The sequence below is a fragment of the Amblyomma americanum genome, chromosome 4 (assembly GCF_052857255.1).
Source record: "Amblyomma americanum isolate KBUSLIRL-KWMA chromosome 4, ASM5285725v1, whole genome shotgun sequence".
Lineage (NCBI taxonomy): Eukaryota > Metazoa > Arthropoda > Arachnida > Ixodida > Ixodidae > Amblyomma > Amblyomma americanum.
In genome coordinates, this window is record NC_135500.1 from 203,257,363 (window position 1) to 203,270,916 (window position 13,554).

At 43.8% G+C, this 13,554-nt stretch overlaps 1 protein-coding gene across 3 annotated transcripts in view; it reads right to left on the reverse strand.

The window, feature by feature from the left end:
- Positions 1–13,554, reverse strand: part of LOC144129112 (multidrug resistance-associated protein 1-like) — a 58,919-nt gene that overhangs the window by 19,715 nt on the left and 25,650 nt on the right. For all 3 annotated transcript variants that reach the window (XM_077663025.1, XM_077663023.1, XM_077663024.1), the window contains exons 13-22: positions 13,336–13,473; positions 12,092–12,238; positions 11,211–11,295; positions 10,565–10,758; positions 9,747–9,923; positions 7,072–7,239; positions 6,002–6,216; positions 4,815–4,893; positions 2,478–2,573; positions 1,885–2,129 (exon numbers count right to left, since the gene is read on the reverse strand). In XM_077663025.1, the coding sequence (XP_077519151.1) occupies positions 1,885–2,129; positions 2,478–2,573; positions 4,815–4,893; positions 6,002–6,216; positions 7,072–7,239; positions 9,747–9,923; positions 10,565–10,758; positions 11,211–11,295; positions 12,092–12,238; positions 13,336–13,473 (1,544 nt within the window). The remainder of the gene's footprint in view (positions 1–1,884; positions 2,130–2,477; positions 2,574–4,814; positions 4,894–6,001; positions 6,217–7,071; positions 7,240–9,746; positions 9,924–10,564; positions 10,759–11,210; positions 11,296–12,091; positions 12,239–13,335; positions 13,474–13,554) is intronic.

The following is a 13,554-nucleotide window of genomic DNA, read 5'->3' on the forward strand; positions in this document are numbered from 1 at the left end:
TTGCCACTTTCACCAAAAAGGCACAACAGGAGAGCCAGAGTGGGGCAGCAGTAGTAACAAACAACTTTGCCACACTACTACACTGCACGAAGCACGACCGTAACTTTGGAATTTTCTCAGGATTTGTAAAATCACACTTCAATCTGTCCTCTGGCATGTTCTGCAGTAGCACTGCCATCACACTTAGTATACAGTGCCCCATGTTTAACCATAATACAGTCGAGCCCACTTGTAACGAGCCTGACAGTCATGCGGATTGTGTTCATTGTATACTGAGTTCGTAGTAAGTGTACTTGCCCTTCTGCAGCCAAAAATACACTCAGACAGAAGTGGCGTTTATTTCTTCAAAAATTCCATTGTGGACATCTGTTTCTTCAAAGCAGCCCCTGTCAAGCCGCCTTCTAAGCTCCCTAGTGTGGCCATGTGCTCCTGACAGGTACTTGCAGCAGACAAGCTACTTCAGGAACATGATAATACTAACAGCGATTGAGGCGTTCACGGCAACTGGTGGTAGGTCGGCATCCTCATCTGCGATCCTTGATAAGGATGCAGCAGCGAAACTACCACAGTGCATGTGAGAGCAGAACCTGTGCTGCCTTCATGCTGCCTGCACATGGCAGCGCGGGTGCGATGGGCAGGGGACGCACGCCACGTGATCGGGTGGACCAACAATCCATGCCTCATGACTGGCATTCAAAAACCTCAAATCTCTGCCATTGGTTGATCACTTGCAGTGTGCAGTGGTTCCACTTTCAACAATGCCCCCGTCTCGTGCTTACCACACTTCTACTTAACATGCTTTGCCCAGCCGGCACACGAGCGCACCGATTTGACCTTGTAGCCTGATGGACGAGCCCACCTGGCCGACAGTTAACTGCAGTTGCAATGCTTTTTTTTTTTTTTTGACGGGAGGGAGGGGGGAGTTGACACTTTCTTTTGTAGGCGAGCACGGGAGCTGGAAGACATTCTTCAGCCATCAACCTTCAGCCTTCGGTTTTTCGACTATGGGAGCAAGTTTATGATGCCTCCACGTATGTTATAACCGAGTAGTACGACCACAGTTGTTCGCTATATCTAAACCCAGTGCCATAGCCCTAATACATATTTTAATGGTAGCTTCACTCTCGTTCGTAATAACAGAGTGTTCGTTATTCGTTATAACTGCAGCCGTTAAAAGTGGGCTCGTCGGTACCACTGATGATCCGTTCATTACACTGTATAATATGTTACATTTTCGAAACTCTGTCAAGGAAAGCAACTCTCTTCAGAAGCACAATAAAAATTATTCACATACTGTTTTGCGTGAAAAGACCCTTTTGTAAGTGTAGGTACAGTCTTTGTCAAAAGTATACAGCCCAAGGGGTCTGCTTCTGAGCCTTGCAGCGCGGCTCCTCCACCACACTCAGGGACCCTAATCTCATGAATGTGGAAGAAACTTAGGTCCTCAACCCTCCCAAGCTTAGGACTGCCAAATGTACTTTAGTGCCCCGCTTTACGGCTTGGAAGCAAACCCCTTGGGCTGAATATTTTTGATAATGACTGTACCTTGTTAATGATGAATGTAGCTGATGAATAGGTGCATTACTAGGCAGACCGAAAACGTCACCAAACAAAAATATTTTTTTCCAAAGAAATGACAATTTCACATCACACCAGTGCTGCAACCATATCCTGCTTCTTCACAACACAGCAAATTTCGCAATACTGCAGCAGGCCTGGGAGTAGGATGTTCCAGCAGTGTGCAGTACGTTTAAAGAGCGGCTATTGCCTAGTCAGAGGCAGAGCTCTGTCCTTAGTTGCAGAGTGCCAACAATGGCAATGGCAAGAGTGCAAACAATGGCAAGTGTGATACAGCAGACATCAATACAGAGTTTTGAAACATACCTGTTGACGACCCTGCCCATTGGTGTGGTGTCAAAGAAGGATAGCGGTGAACGCATGATGCTGTGCAACAGCTGGTTGTGAAACCAGACAGCTGCCCGTAGTGTACCAACAACGAAGATAATCCAGAACACAAAGTTGAAGACCACATAAGAGATGAGAAACAATCCGTAGCCGATGAGGTAGAAATGCTTCCGTGATGCGTCCGCATCCTGGGACCACTTGCTCAGCCAAGCCGCAGAACCATACTGAGTGCAATAAAAACGAAATCAGACACATTTTTAATCGTCAGTCGAGTTTTTGAGCATCAGATACATTGGCAAAAAGTAAAAAAGCAAAGAAACGAACACTGTGCCCAGCAATTCTCTCAAGCAGCCTAAGAGTGGCGACAAATTCTAAAGGTAGTGCAACAGAGATACCTTCAGAAATAGAACTCCTTTTAGACAACAGACGATCAAGGAAATTTTCTTTAATTTACCTCAGAAAATAGTCCGTAAGTGAAAATCAACTAAAAATGCTCCAGAAACCGTCAAAGTTGCCCTTTAAGTCACTAGAGGACTGCAACGTGCGGATAGCAACAGTGAGCACACACATACCTCACTTCCAAAAGTAAGGCAGCAGGTTATGAAGGCTGGAATGAGGAAGTGCCAGCCAACCTTCTTGAAGTATGCGCCATAAACGCGGCGGCCCACCTGCAGTTGCAGAAAAATACACCAGGGGCATTGGTCATGTATCGAATCAAGCAAAAAAAACAGTTTGACAAGGTGGTGCAGGTATTTGAAATCAACACACAGCTTTATTTTCCTGAATTAACGCTGCAGCTACAAATTCATCATTGGCAAGTGCCTAATGCTAACACACATTTTAACATTTTAACACTCTAAAACTGCAATTCTAAATTTTGCGCGAGGCCGAGTCCACATCTCTGCTTTTGGCATACTGGGCTCGCCCGATGCACCCCAACCCCGCCATGTGGAGCTTATGTGGGTGCCTGCGCACTCCGGGAATCCCAGAAACGAGGCCGCCAACCTTTTAGCCCAAAGTTCTTTAAACCGGCCCCAGGTGGCCTCGGAATGGGGATTCGCGAAGGAGCAAATGCACTCATTCAGCGAGCTGACCGCAGGCCTACAGAGCCTCGCGCCAGCTCTACCCCCCGCCCTACCCCTCCCTAGATAACAAACACGCAACACTAGCGCAAACTATAGACACACACTCTCCCCTCACCCCTGACCCTAGCCCGCTACCATCCCTCCTTCCCCACTCCTGCCTGCACCTTGTGCCCAGAAACCTTCTCCTCTTCCCTCCGCATCCTCTCCCTCTGCCTGGCGGACCCTCTCCCGTGCGGCCTAGAGGACCTCAAGACCTGGGAGGACTGGGAAACCCTGCTGCACTTGGAGGCCATGCAGACCATCGCCATCGACTGGGCTGCAGTGTTATAGAACTTAGGGACATAGACACTTGAGTGAAGTGGAGTCGTGCGGGGATCCAGGGGCTTGCCCCGAATTTCACTCCCTCTCTCACCGTTATTAAAAAAATGGCAGTCATGATTACAGTAAAAGCTCGTTAATTCAAACTTCAAGGAACTGAAAAAAATGTTCAGATTATCGAATAACACAGAAAAACTGTCAAGAACTGCTTGTATCATGGTACATATACTTACTGAAAGACAGCAATGGGTGCCTGCTTTTGAGACAAGAACAGCGTGGCAATGACTATTTTTCACGTTTCCATCAATACTTTATAGCGTGCATACTGTCGAGAACATCAGAACAGAACTGCTCCAAAATCGCAAGGACCTTCCTGGACCCCTTCACGGTGTGATATGGTGGAGCTCCGCTGCTACACAGTCACAACCATCATAAGATGCACCGTCGTGCGAGAGGAGGCTTTGGCGCATGAACAGCGAATGACACATGAGGAGTGCGCAGCTCCTGAGCACTGGAAGAACAGGACATGTGGATGGAAGTGAAGGAAACGGAGCTGAAGCAGGGAGGGAAAAAAAAAGTGTGTGTGTGTGTGTGTGGGGGGGGGGGGGGGGGGGGGTGAAAAAACAAGTGACACGCCAATCGGCGTCCGAGACGTCAGTTGGCTGGGTGGTGCTGGCTGGTTGAGCCGCCGTCGATGCGGGCTGGCACGAAGCTCAGAAAAGCGAAACTGAAACTAATCAGCCGGACTGTTCTCGGAGATGGAGCAGTCCATTTGCCATCACATCGTCACGCCTGCCGCTGCATGGCGTTGTCAGAGGTGCTTGAACAATTCTGCGCCATGGAATTCAGGTTCTATGTAGGGCTATTTCGACAACCTCTTGCCGTGTCGGTCATACCTGGACGCATCTTCCTTTTGGGAGCCCGTTCGAATTAGTCGATGCACTACCTGGTGCATCCAAATTAGCGAGTGTATGACTCCACAGACTTATATGGGCACTGACCGGGACCAAGCCGGCAATTCCAATTATCTGGAAATCCGAATTAATGCAGGTCGTATTAACGAGCTTTTACTGTACATGACAAGCTGCTGAAGTTGCGAATTGCTAAAACAGAACAAGATGCACAGAAATAAATAACTATGTCAAATACATGCACTGGAAAACTTCACTTTTATGCAGAAACAGTGTGCCTGTAGCAAAAACATTAAATTATCACCATCTAGCTAAAATAAAGCACTGAAAATTATTGAGCAAACTAACAAGCAATTTCTGTTGACAGCTCAACGAACTAAAATAAGTTAGCTGTTGAGCGTAAAAGTGGAAGCACAAATATCGCTTGCATGTGCATGTGCATGTAGTACTTAATCTTAATCTGTGCTTCATTTCTGAGTAAGTTTGTTCTATGTTTTCTTTGGAATTTCTTTGAAAAACATGTGAATGAGGTATTTCAGCACATGTGAGCACTATGTTAACATGACTATAAAAATCAAGAGAATCCATGTCTTACATATCCAGTGCACACAGTTTCTTCTTCAGTCAGGTTGCATTTGTCTGCCATTGATCGGCCTGTTGACTGATCCGCTTGTCTGCAAATATGTGTGAGACAAGCAATGTAAAACATATGAAAAAAAAGACACCACAAGCTCCTGCAAAAAAAGTATATGCTGACACATGAGCACATAAGAATGGTAATCTTTTTAAATTCAACAACTTGCCTATCTGAAAAGACCACTGCCATTACAGTAAAAAGCACCAGAGGTTTCACAAAAAAAATAACTTGTTCAAAGTATTATTTAACAACTTGTACGTTCCTGAGTGCTGCGTTTTTCTGACTTCTCTATTATCGTGAGCCAGTCCCAAAGGTCAAAGGTTACAAGCTTGCCTTTGTCGGCAGTGTTTCTTGCACTTCCTACTACTACATGGGATTCCTTTTACTATGATTAAATGCCTGGTTTGCGTAGTGGAAATTGGTCACCAAGATAAAATTTTAATAGATGCATCAAATATTTGCCACATATGATTAGTACACTGAAAATTGCAGTACTCTGATTATCTTGAAATGCTGTTAATAATGTTTCTATTTTTCATAATCATTTAACAGGGGCTCTTGCTTACCATGAAGCTCCTGATCTATCATTTACTCAAGAGTAAGGAGGATATTTCTGGCACCTTTATTCCCACACAGCATTTTATCATGAAGCAATAGTACTGGGCCTATAAAAGATGCTATTATGCAGTGCTCCATGTTATAAGTAACAAGTCTGCAGAATCCCTGTAGCATCAAATGCATTTCATGCTGACACGAATTCAGGCATTATAGTACACACACGGGTGTCTACTGAGAGTAAAACCAACCCTTACAGAGGAAAGAAAAAGAACTGATCCTTTAAAAGTAGAATCCCGTAAGCATTCTTGCGGGTCAGCTTGCATATGTTTCACATTCATTTTAGTTTGGTGGCTAATAGCTAAACAAAAATTCGACAATATTAAAACCAACTGTGAACATTCCCATTAATTAGTCATCATAATTAGATTTGCTATATGTACATGCTGATTAATATTAATTATGAAGATCAGGTGCACCTCTGTATGCAAAGCTTAAAGCACCCATAGGAAAAAGCAGGAAAATAGCAATAAGATGAAATGTACATTGGAGAGAAGGCAGAGAAGGGAGGTGTTATGCATGAAGCGTACTTGTCCTTGGAGTCGTTGCTGTTGGCAGCAGCAGCAAGGTTGTTGCTGCTCGGATGTGCTTTGACGTGCTGCTGGAGAAATGCTGCAAATTCGCTACCTTCCCTAGCTACAAGGTCCTCGTATGTGCCCTGCTCCTGTACCACACCCTGATTGAGCAGCACAATCCAGTCCACTTGGGGCAGGTATGTTACAGAGTGTGTCACCAGGATCCTCGTCTGCAGAAGGAGCAAAGCATGCACATTAGGAAAATAAGCCACGTCCTGTCAGTATTGCAGCATCATGTCTTGGGCATTTTGCTGCCTTGGGGCACATGGCATGTGCTACACAAGTTTACACAAGCATAGAAAAAAAATTATGTCATAACGAGCTCGTTGCTTCCCTACCCCTGTCTACTCTTGGGCAGCTTTAGTCCTCAAGACACCATGCCAAGCTCAGTACTTAATACTGTCTCCAACATAAATGTAGGGAAGTATGTGATAAGCAATTATGCGAAACAAGAAGAATAAGGAAACAAGTTTCATGCAACCTGGAAAAATGACATAACCAGACATGAAGCTTTAAAATTAGGGAAAGCAGAAGTTGAAGTTTTTTGCACATTGCTATACATTTCTATTAGTATTATTTTTGGTACTCAACTTTTTTCAATTTTTTTTTTTTCTGAGCAAATATTCACAATTCACCTGCTGCTGATACCAGTGCAATACGACAAAAGTGGTGCTGGTTTTTTTGCAGGTAGAAATGAATGTTCAGCTTTCTAAAACCACTACAATTATGTTAACTATACATGATGTGTAACAATCCCCTGAATGACTACACAGTTAAACTAGCCATGACTCAAGACCAAATGTGTTTGTGATTTACTATAATGCAGTATAAGGCTGCAAATAGAAATGTCAGGGTGCTACTTTTTCTTTCATGCAAATAATGTACGAGATGAGCACTTCATAAGAGCATGGGAAGGCGGAAGAAATTATTTTCAATATGCCATCTGTGCCACCAAGAAGGTAACTAGTTACAGAAACAAGTATTGTCAATGCCTCATGAATGAAGTTTAAAAACAAAGGCGCCACCTTTGAATTCAGGATTCCAGTTGGTCCCACAACATGCTCAAAGAGATGGGCTGCAACGTGCACATCCACGGCACTGAAGGGGTCATCCAGAAGGTAGACATCGGCGTTATGGTACACTGCTCTCGCCAGGCTAAGACGCAGCTTTTGGCCCCCACTCAAGTTGATGCCCTGAAACAAATAAGTTATCGCCCATTAATGCACAATACATCCAATGAGAGACACTGAAGGCAAGCTCATTATGCACATCATTAATGCAACCTCATCCAATAAGCACTCAAAGCACACAACTTGTTAGAATCAGGCAAACTATGAACTGAAGGAATCTGTTCAAATTTGGGACAAGCACCTACAGAATAGTGCATGTTAACAGCACCTATGGTTCATGCTGATGTATTAGCTCACTGCATGTCTGCACTTATTGGCCACTTCATCTCAAGAAGCACAATTTAAGATCACAAACAAAAAAGAACAGCACAAAAAAGGTACTTTTTCCTAAGCATGATGTGCCATGGATATGACATTTTATATATATAATATCCAAACCGACTCTCTAGGCGCCAGAACAATAAATATATTGAGACTATCAGAGAAAGTGACGCTCATCACTTGAAATTGTCGGTGCATACAAGGCAACAATGCAGACAGCAATCAAAAATGCTTCCGAGCATCAACAGCAGCCACTTTCATATAAATGTTGCTCACAGAAAAACAATAGACTAACAAACATCACAATGACTGAAAAATTACTTGCTATACAGATGACCATCACAACAGCAAAAGCCAAAAAAGAAAATTTGCACAACTGCACAACTGAATACAGTAGAACCTCGCTGAAAAGGTTTATTGTTTATGGTTTATGGGATTTAACGTCCCAAAGCGACTCAGGCTATGCGGGACGCCGTAGTGACGGGCTTCGGAAATTTCGACCACCTTGGGTTCTTTAACATGCACTTACACTGCGCAGTACATGGGCCTCTAGAATTTGGCCTTCATCGAAATTCAACTGCCACGGTCAGGATCTCACCCACGTATTTCGGGTCAGCAGCCGAGCACCATAACCACTGAGCCACCACGGCGGCTTCTCGCTATAAAGTTCTTTTTTAAATCATGGGGAAAAGTGCATTATCCGGGAAGAACTATCATCCTACCTCTAAGATCCTGAAAAATGTGATTCAAGAATGAAACACAAAAATATTTACTGACATTTTCACTCATTAAAAAAAACTCAGTGATTTTTGGCACAAAGCATGAAGAGCTTTTCTAGTGCTTGTAGACTTTCTATCTGCATTTGTATTGTCCTAAGCATGAAAGAAATTTCGCAACATATCCAGTCCGACCACAGTAAGGATGAAAGTAGCTGGAACCTTTTCAGCCGTCGTTGTTCTTCGATATTTCAGCACATCGTACCTTCACGGGATGAGCTGTGGTGGCTCAGTAGTTGTGGCGCTCAGCTGCTGACCCGAAAGGCACAGGTGTTCCGTCTCGGCAGCGGTGATCGAATTTCAATGGGGGCGAAATTCTAGAGGCCCGTGTACTATGCGATTTCAGTGCACATTAAAGAATCCCAGGTGGTCAAAATTTCCAGAGCCCTTCACTATGGGGACCCTGATAGCCTGAGTCGCTTTGGGACGTTAAACCTCCATAAACCTAAACATAAACCTATTTCAGCTCATCGCTCTTATTTGCTGCAGAGAAGCAACTTTGGCAGCAGACAGCAGCAGAGCTTCTGCTCATATTGAGTGCCACTAGAGATGATGCACTTGCACACTGAGAGCAAATTCGATACTTGGTCCTGAGGAACATGGGACAGAACATGCAAGACATAAAAGCCTTCATTTTGCTCTATTAAAGTTCAGCAGACACGTTTAACATCTGCAGCACCACTGATGTTGTAAGTTAATAGAATAATCAACAATGGGTGCATGCAAAGCCTGGCATTGTTAATGCATGTGAAAAGATATTCTAGCTGCTTCCCTTAATATCTGATGCACTTATCAGACACATTGAACTCGAGTGCCGATGCATAATTTTTCAAAGCCTCAGCTCGTAAGAAGATAACTCACTTAAATGATGCTGAGAACGATCACCAATGTTTGGGAGGCATGACCTGCTAGGTAGATAAGCAACTAGAAGTAGTTTTGTTCTTATGGCAAAGCCTCTGAAGTTCATCATCATGCGGCGAAGTGCAGATGAACTCTGTGCTTATCTTCGTATCAAAGTTGCTTGTGAATCTTTTGCATGGCTCTATTCAAAACCTTCGCACAGTTCTGCTGGTAACAAGTGCGACGCTTTGCCAAGGCTCAAAGGTGGCAGAGACATACGAATGCCTCGGCCCCCTTTCAGTGAAGAAAAGGCACAGAAATGCCAAATTTCCAGGTACTTTTGTTCATAAATTTTTACCCAATTTTCTGTACATTGTAATCATGTTCTTCGAATTATATTCATATGCTTTCTTTTTGCTCTGTCGTACCTGCAAAAGAGACCATTGCATTCAATCGTAGTCACGCTACATTCAGATAAATATGGTGTTTTCTTGCCTGCAGTACCAGCTGTAATAAGAGAAAAGCTTGCATAGTTTGATTGCTGCAGGGCTCAAAGAAGTGCCAGTTCGTTTTGGAAGAAAAATAAAACAACACAGGGCAAAGAAGTAACAATGACGGGGAAAACAGTGGTACCTTTTCACCAATCTCGGTGCTCTCCCCGCCAGGCAGCATTTCCAAGTCTGGCAGAAGAGCGCAGCCTTCAACCACCTGCTGGTAGCGCTCTTCATCCAGTGGATTCGTGAACACAATGTTACCCTTGACTGTTGCATTCTGAATCCAGCACTGCTGCGGAACATAGGCTACCCGGCCCTGAAGCACAAGCATGGACGAAGCGGTGACAACGATTTTAAAATACTATTCGAAAAATATAAAACAAAACACATGATCTAAAAAGAAAAAAGAAAAGACATGCTCTCTACATCAATCTGATGCACTTCATTTAATACTGCACAAAATGACCATGCCCAAGTGTTCCCTCATGAACATAAGCACCTGATACTAGTGTCAGCTGATCGACACAAGAGGTTCAACTAAGTGCTTGCAGTACTGCCTTACTCAATTCATCTCCTCCCTTTAAACATTGTGCTCTGCAAGCCTGTAACATGACTTGATTAAGACAAGCAGGAATAGAAAGGCTTGTCTGTTACGCATGCTTATGATGCTGTTTAACTCTAAGAATAATGTTAAATTGTAATTCGATGCAATCTCATCTTCACACATGTGTGAAGATAGTTTAGTGGGTTAAAGTACAGCAATTTTTATGATATATTTGCAGACTGTCCCTCTGCAAAGCATTAGAAAAAGGGTAAGCATTACATGCCTATACCCAGTTCTTGTGGTGCATTGGGAGACTGTCTAAGCAATGACACTGGCCTCATTTCAAATGTTGGCAACCGGTAAGCACATGAATTCAGGGAATGCTCACCTGAACAACAGGAACAGGAACTAACCTGAACATCAATGGAACCAGAGATTTTCTCCAGTGTCCCCAGGATAGCCGAGAGCAGAGATGATTTCCCAGAGCCTACAGACCCCACAACAGCAACAAGGCTGCCAGTTTTGAAATTGAGTGATATGTTTTTTAAGACAGGTGATTCTTGCCTTGACCATGACAGGGTTGCATTCTTGAGTGTGACTGAATCTCCTAAAAGAGGTCAATAAAGAGATGAGTGATCGGCCAAACATTGTTATAAAATTGGTGCAGGCATAATCAAAATACATTTAGCTTTTATCCCAGAAGGCATCCCAGTATTTCTCTAAAAAAAGACTAAGTTCAGAAAAGCTGAGCCTGAAGAACTGTTAACACACCACTAAAAGAAACGCATTCTTCTACAGAAGCCACAAATCACACAGGTCACATGACCGCAGAAGGTCACCTGTTAACCTGCTGATCAGTCAGCGCATCAGCAGGTTAACACACAAGACTATTCTCACTGGTTGTTAACCATTAATTAAAACAAATTAATTAAAAATTAGATTTCAAAAATAAACTTGCAGAAAATGTCCAAAATGTTTTCGCTAAATCTACTCTCTCTAGATGCAAAGCTTCCCTTAAAACAAGAGTAATAGGAGGAAACAGAGAAAAGGGGCAACTACCTTGTTCTGGGTTTCCACCAACTGCTTCCAGGTCAAGTTCTGCTTGATTCAGAAATTTAGCCAGACGTCCCATAGAGACTAGAAACTTTATTGGAAAGGGCAGGGTGTGAGAAAGGGCACACACATACCGAAATTAAAGTGCAGAGCACTCATAGTTATACAGCACAAATGCCCCAATGTATATGCCCTATCCTTTTCACACTAGGGCACATTAAATTAAGTCAATGAAAAGGAAATGCCATAAGAGAAATCCTTTGCCACCAATGTTGTGCACTCAATTAAGAAATGAACAAAGGTCAAGTTCCGAGCCCATGAGAGAAATCGCATGGCACTGCACCACTACAAAAAGCAGTTAAAAGATCCCTTCTACATTGATCCCCTCCATGGTTCAATTTACTAATGGAAATACTTCGTTGCACAATTAATACCAGCCCATTTAAAATGCACTAGAATAAAATTAAAATGCACTGCCATTAGTTCAAGGCACAACATAATTCTGGCAACATCAAAATACACAAGGCAGTAGTGCCACCTGTTAGGCGGCATTACACCTGTTGGATAACAAGTTATCTGCACTCCCAAGGTCCCAGTGGATGGGGAACCCTGTAGGTGACAACATGTACCACAAAGATGTGGTGCACACACAGTGTCAATATGAGCCATATGACAAGATGCCTGCCTTTTAGTCAACCATGTGTACAAGTGATGGCACATTCGGCCTTATGTTTCTATACAAAAACTGGAATTCAGGATGGCACATGAATCCTGCTGCCGGCTGCCAAATTTGTGCAAAATACTCAACTAACAACAGGTCCGAAGGGCATTCTGAGGATTCCAATTGCTCTCTCAACAAAGCATGCAATATTTGCTCAGTTACATACCCTGATAAACTTTGAAATGACGTCAGGCAGGATACCCATCGGGAAACGCATCAGGCTGAAGAGAGAGAGTGAGACAAAGGCAATCTCTGGTGTGAGCCGCTTTGTTGGGTTAACCGCCAGGAAAGTGCCGAAGGATGCCAGCGCAGCCTGGGGGCGAAACACAGAACAGGCAAGTTTAGTAGAGGCAAAGCACGGGGGACTAGAAATGCAACTGACGCTGCTTGTTCACAGGAAGTGGCAGACGAGCAAAATGCTCACAGCTCATATGCAACTTTGTGAAAGGGGTGCAAACTATGTGTCTTAAATATGTCATATAAGTGAGGCTACAAGCAGTTTCACAGTTTCTGCTCCAAAGCAGATAGTTAGATGGCAAATGGCACTAAGAAAATTAGTGCATCCTTGAATCAGCAGTGAATACAGACGCACCTGCATCTCAGCTTTTTACAATAATTACATCGAACTAAACACTAACACAAAGAACAAGGGTAGCTTACTGCTCTAAATGCACATTAATCCACACATGCTGCTAAGCACTCTTCTTCAATGCCAAATAGTCACCACAGATAATAAATTAAGACCAGTTCCAATGTTCTGACAACGCTGACATGGCTTCATTCGAATCCAACAGGAAACATAAGTAGTAACTTGATCAACACAATGCTGCACTTTGATGGCGCTAACGGAGGATAACCAATAGAATGTCCCGACCACTGAACAGCTGCACCATCCAAAATGACAACAGGCTATGCGTGATTATCTCCAAGACATGGATGATTAGTGACTAGGAGTGGTTCCCTCACCAGCTTGCCACCACCCACAAATATTAGCTGGACTCTCTGCTGAATCCCCCACGGCAGAGCAGCTTGCTTCAGGACTTTCGTATCTTCATCATCATCATCATCATCAGCCTGACTATGTCCAGTGCAGGGCAAAGGCCTTTCCCGTGTCTCTCCATCTCTCCAATTAACCCTGTCCTTTGCTAGCTGCGCCCACCGTATGCTGCAAACTTCTTAATCTCATCCATCCACCTAACTTTCTCAAGTTGCTTGGCTCAGCATTAGAATAAAAAAGCCACACCAGGCGTCTCCATTCACAACCCTTTTAGAGAAGCCTAAGAAGACGGGGAGGTAAAATATCAGGACATTGTTTGCTCACACATTTTGTACTGCACTGACACAGAAAGAAATTAAGCAATTTGCTTGTGTAGGAAACCAGCAACTGCTAGCACTGGCAGCAGAACGTACCAGGTACGGAGCACAAGTCCACAGAAAACCAAACACGGAGTCGAGTAACGAGAACTTCTTCAGGTAAGACACCTCTTGAAGCCTTGTCTGCTGCACCCGTTCCATGAACGGGATCTCCCAGCCGCTCAATTTCAGAACCTGGGGAAAGGCAGACCTTCAGCCACTCGCTAAGGACCCAGAAGAAAATGCAGAATGCAGCTGCATTGTAAGGCTACTTGG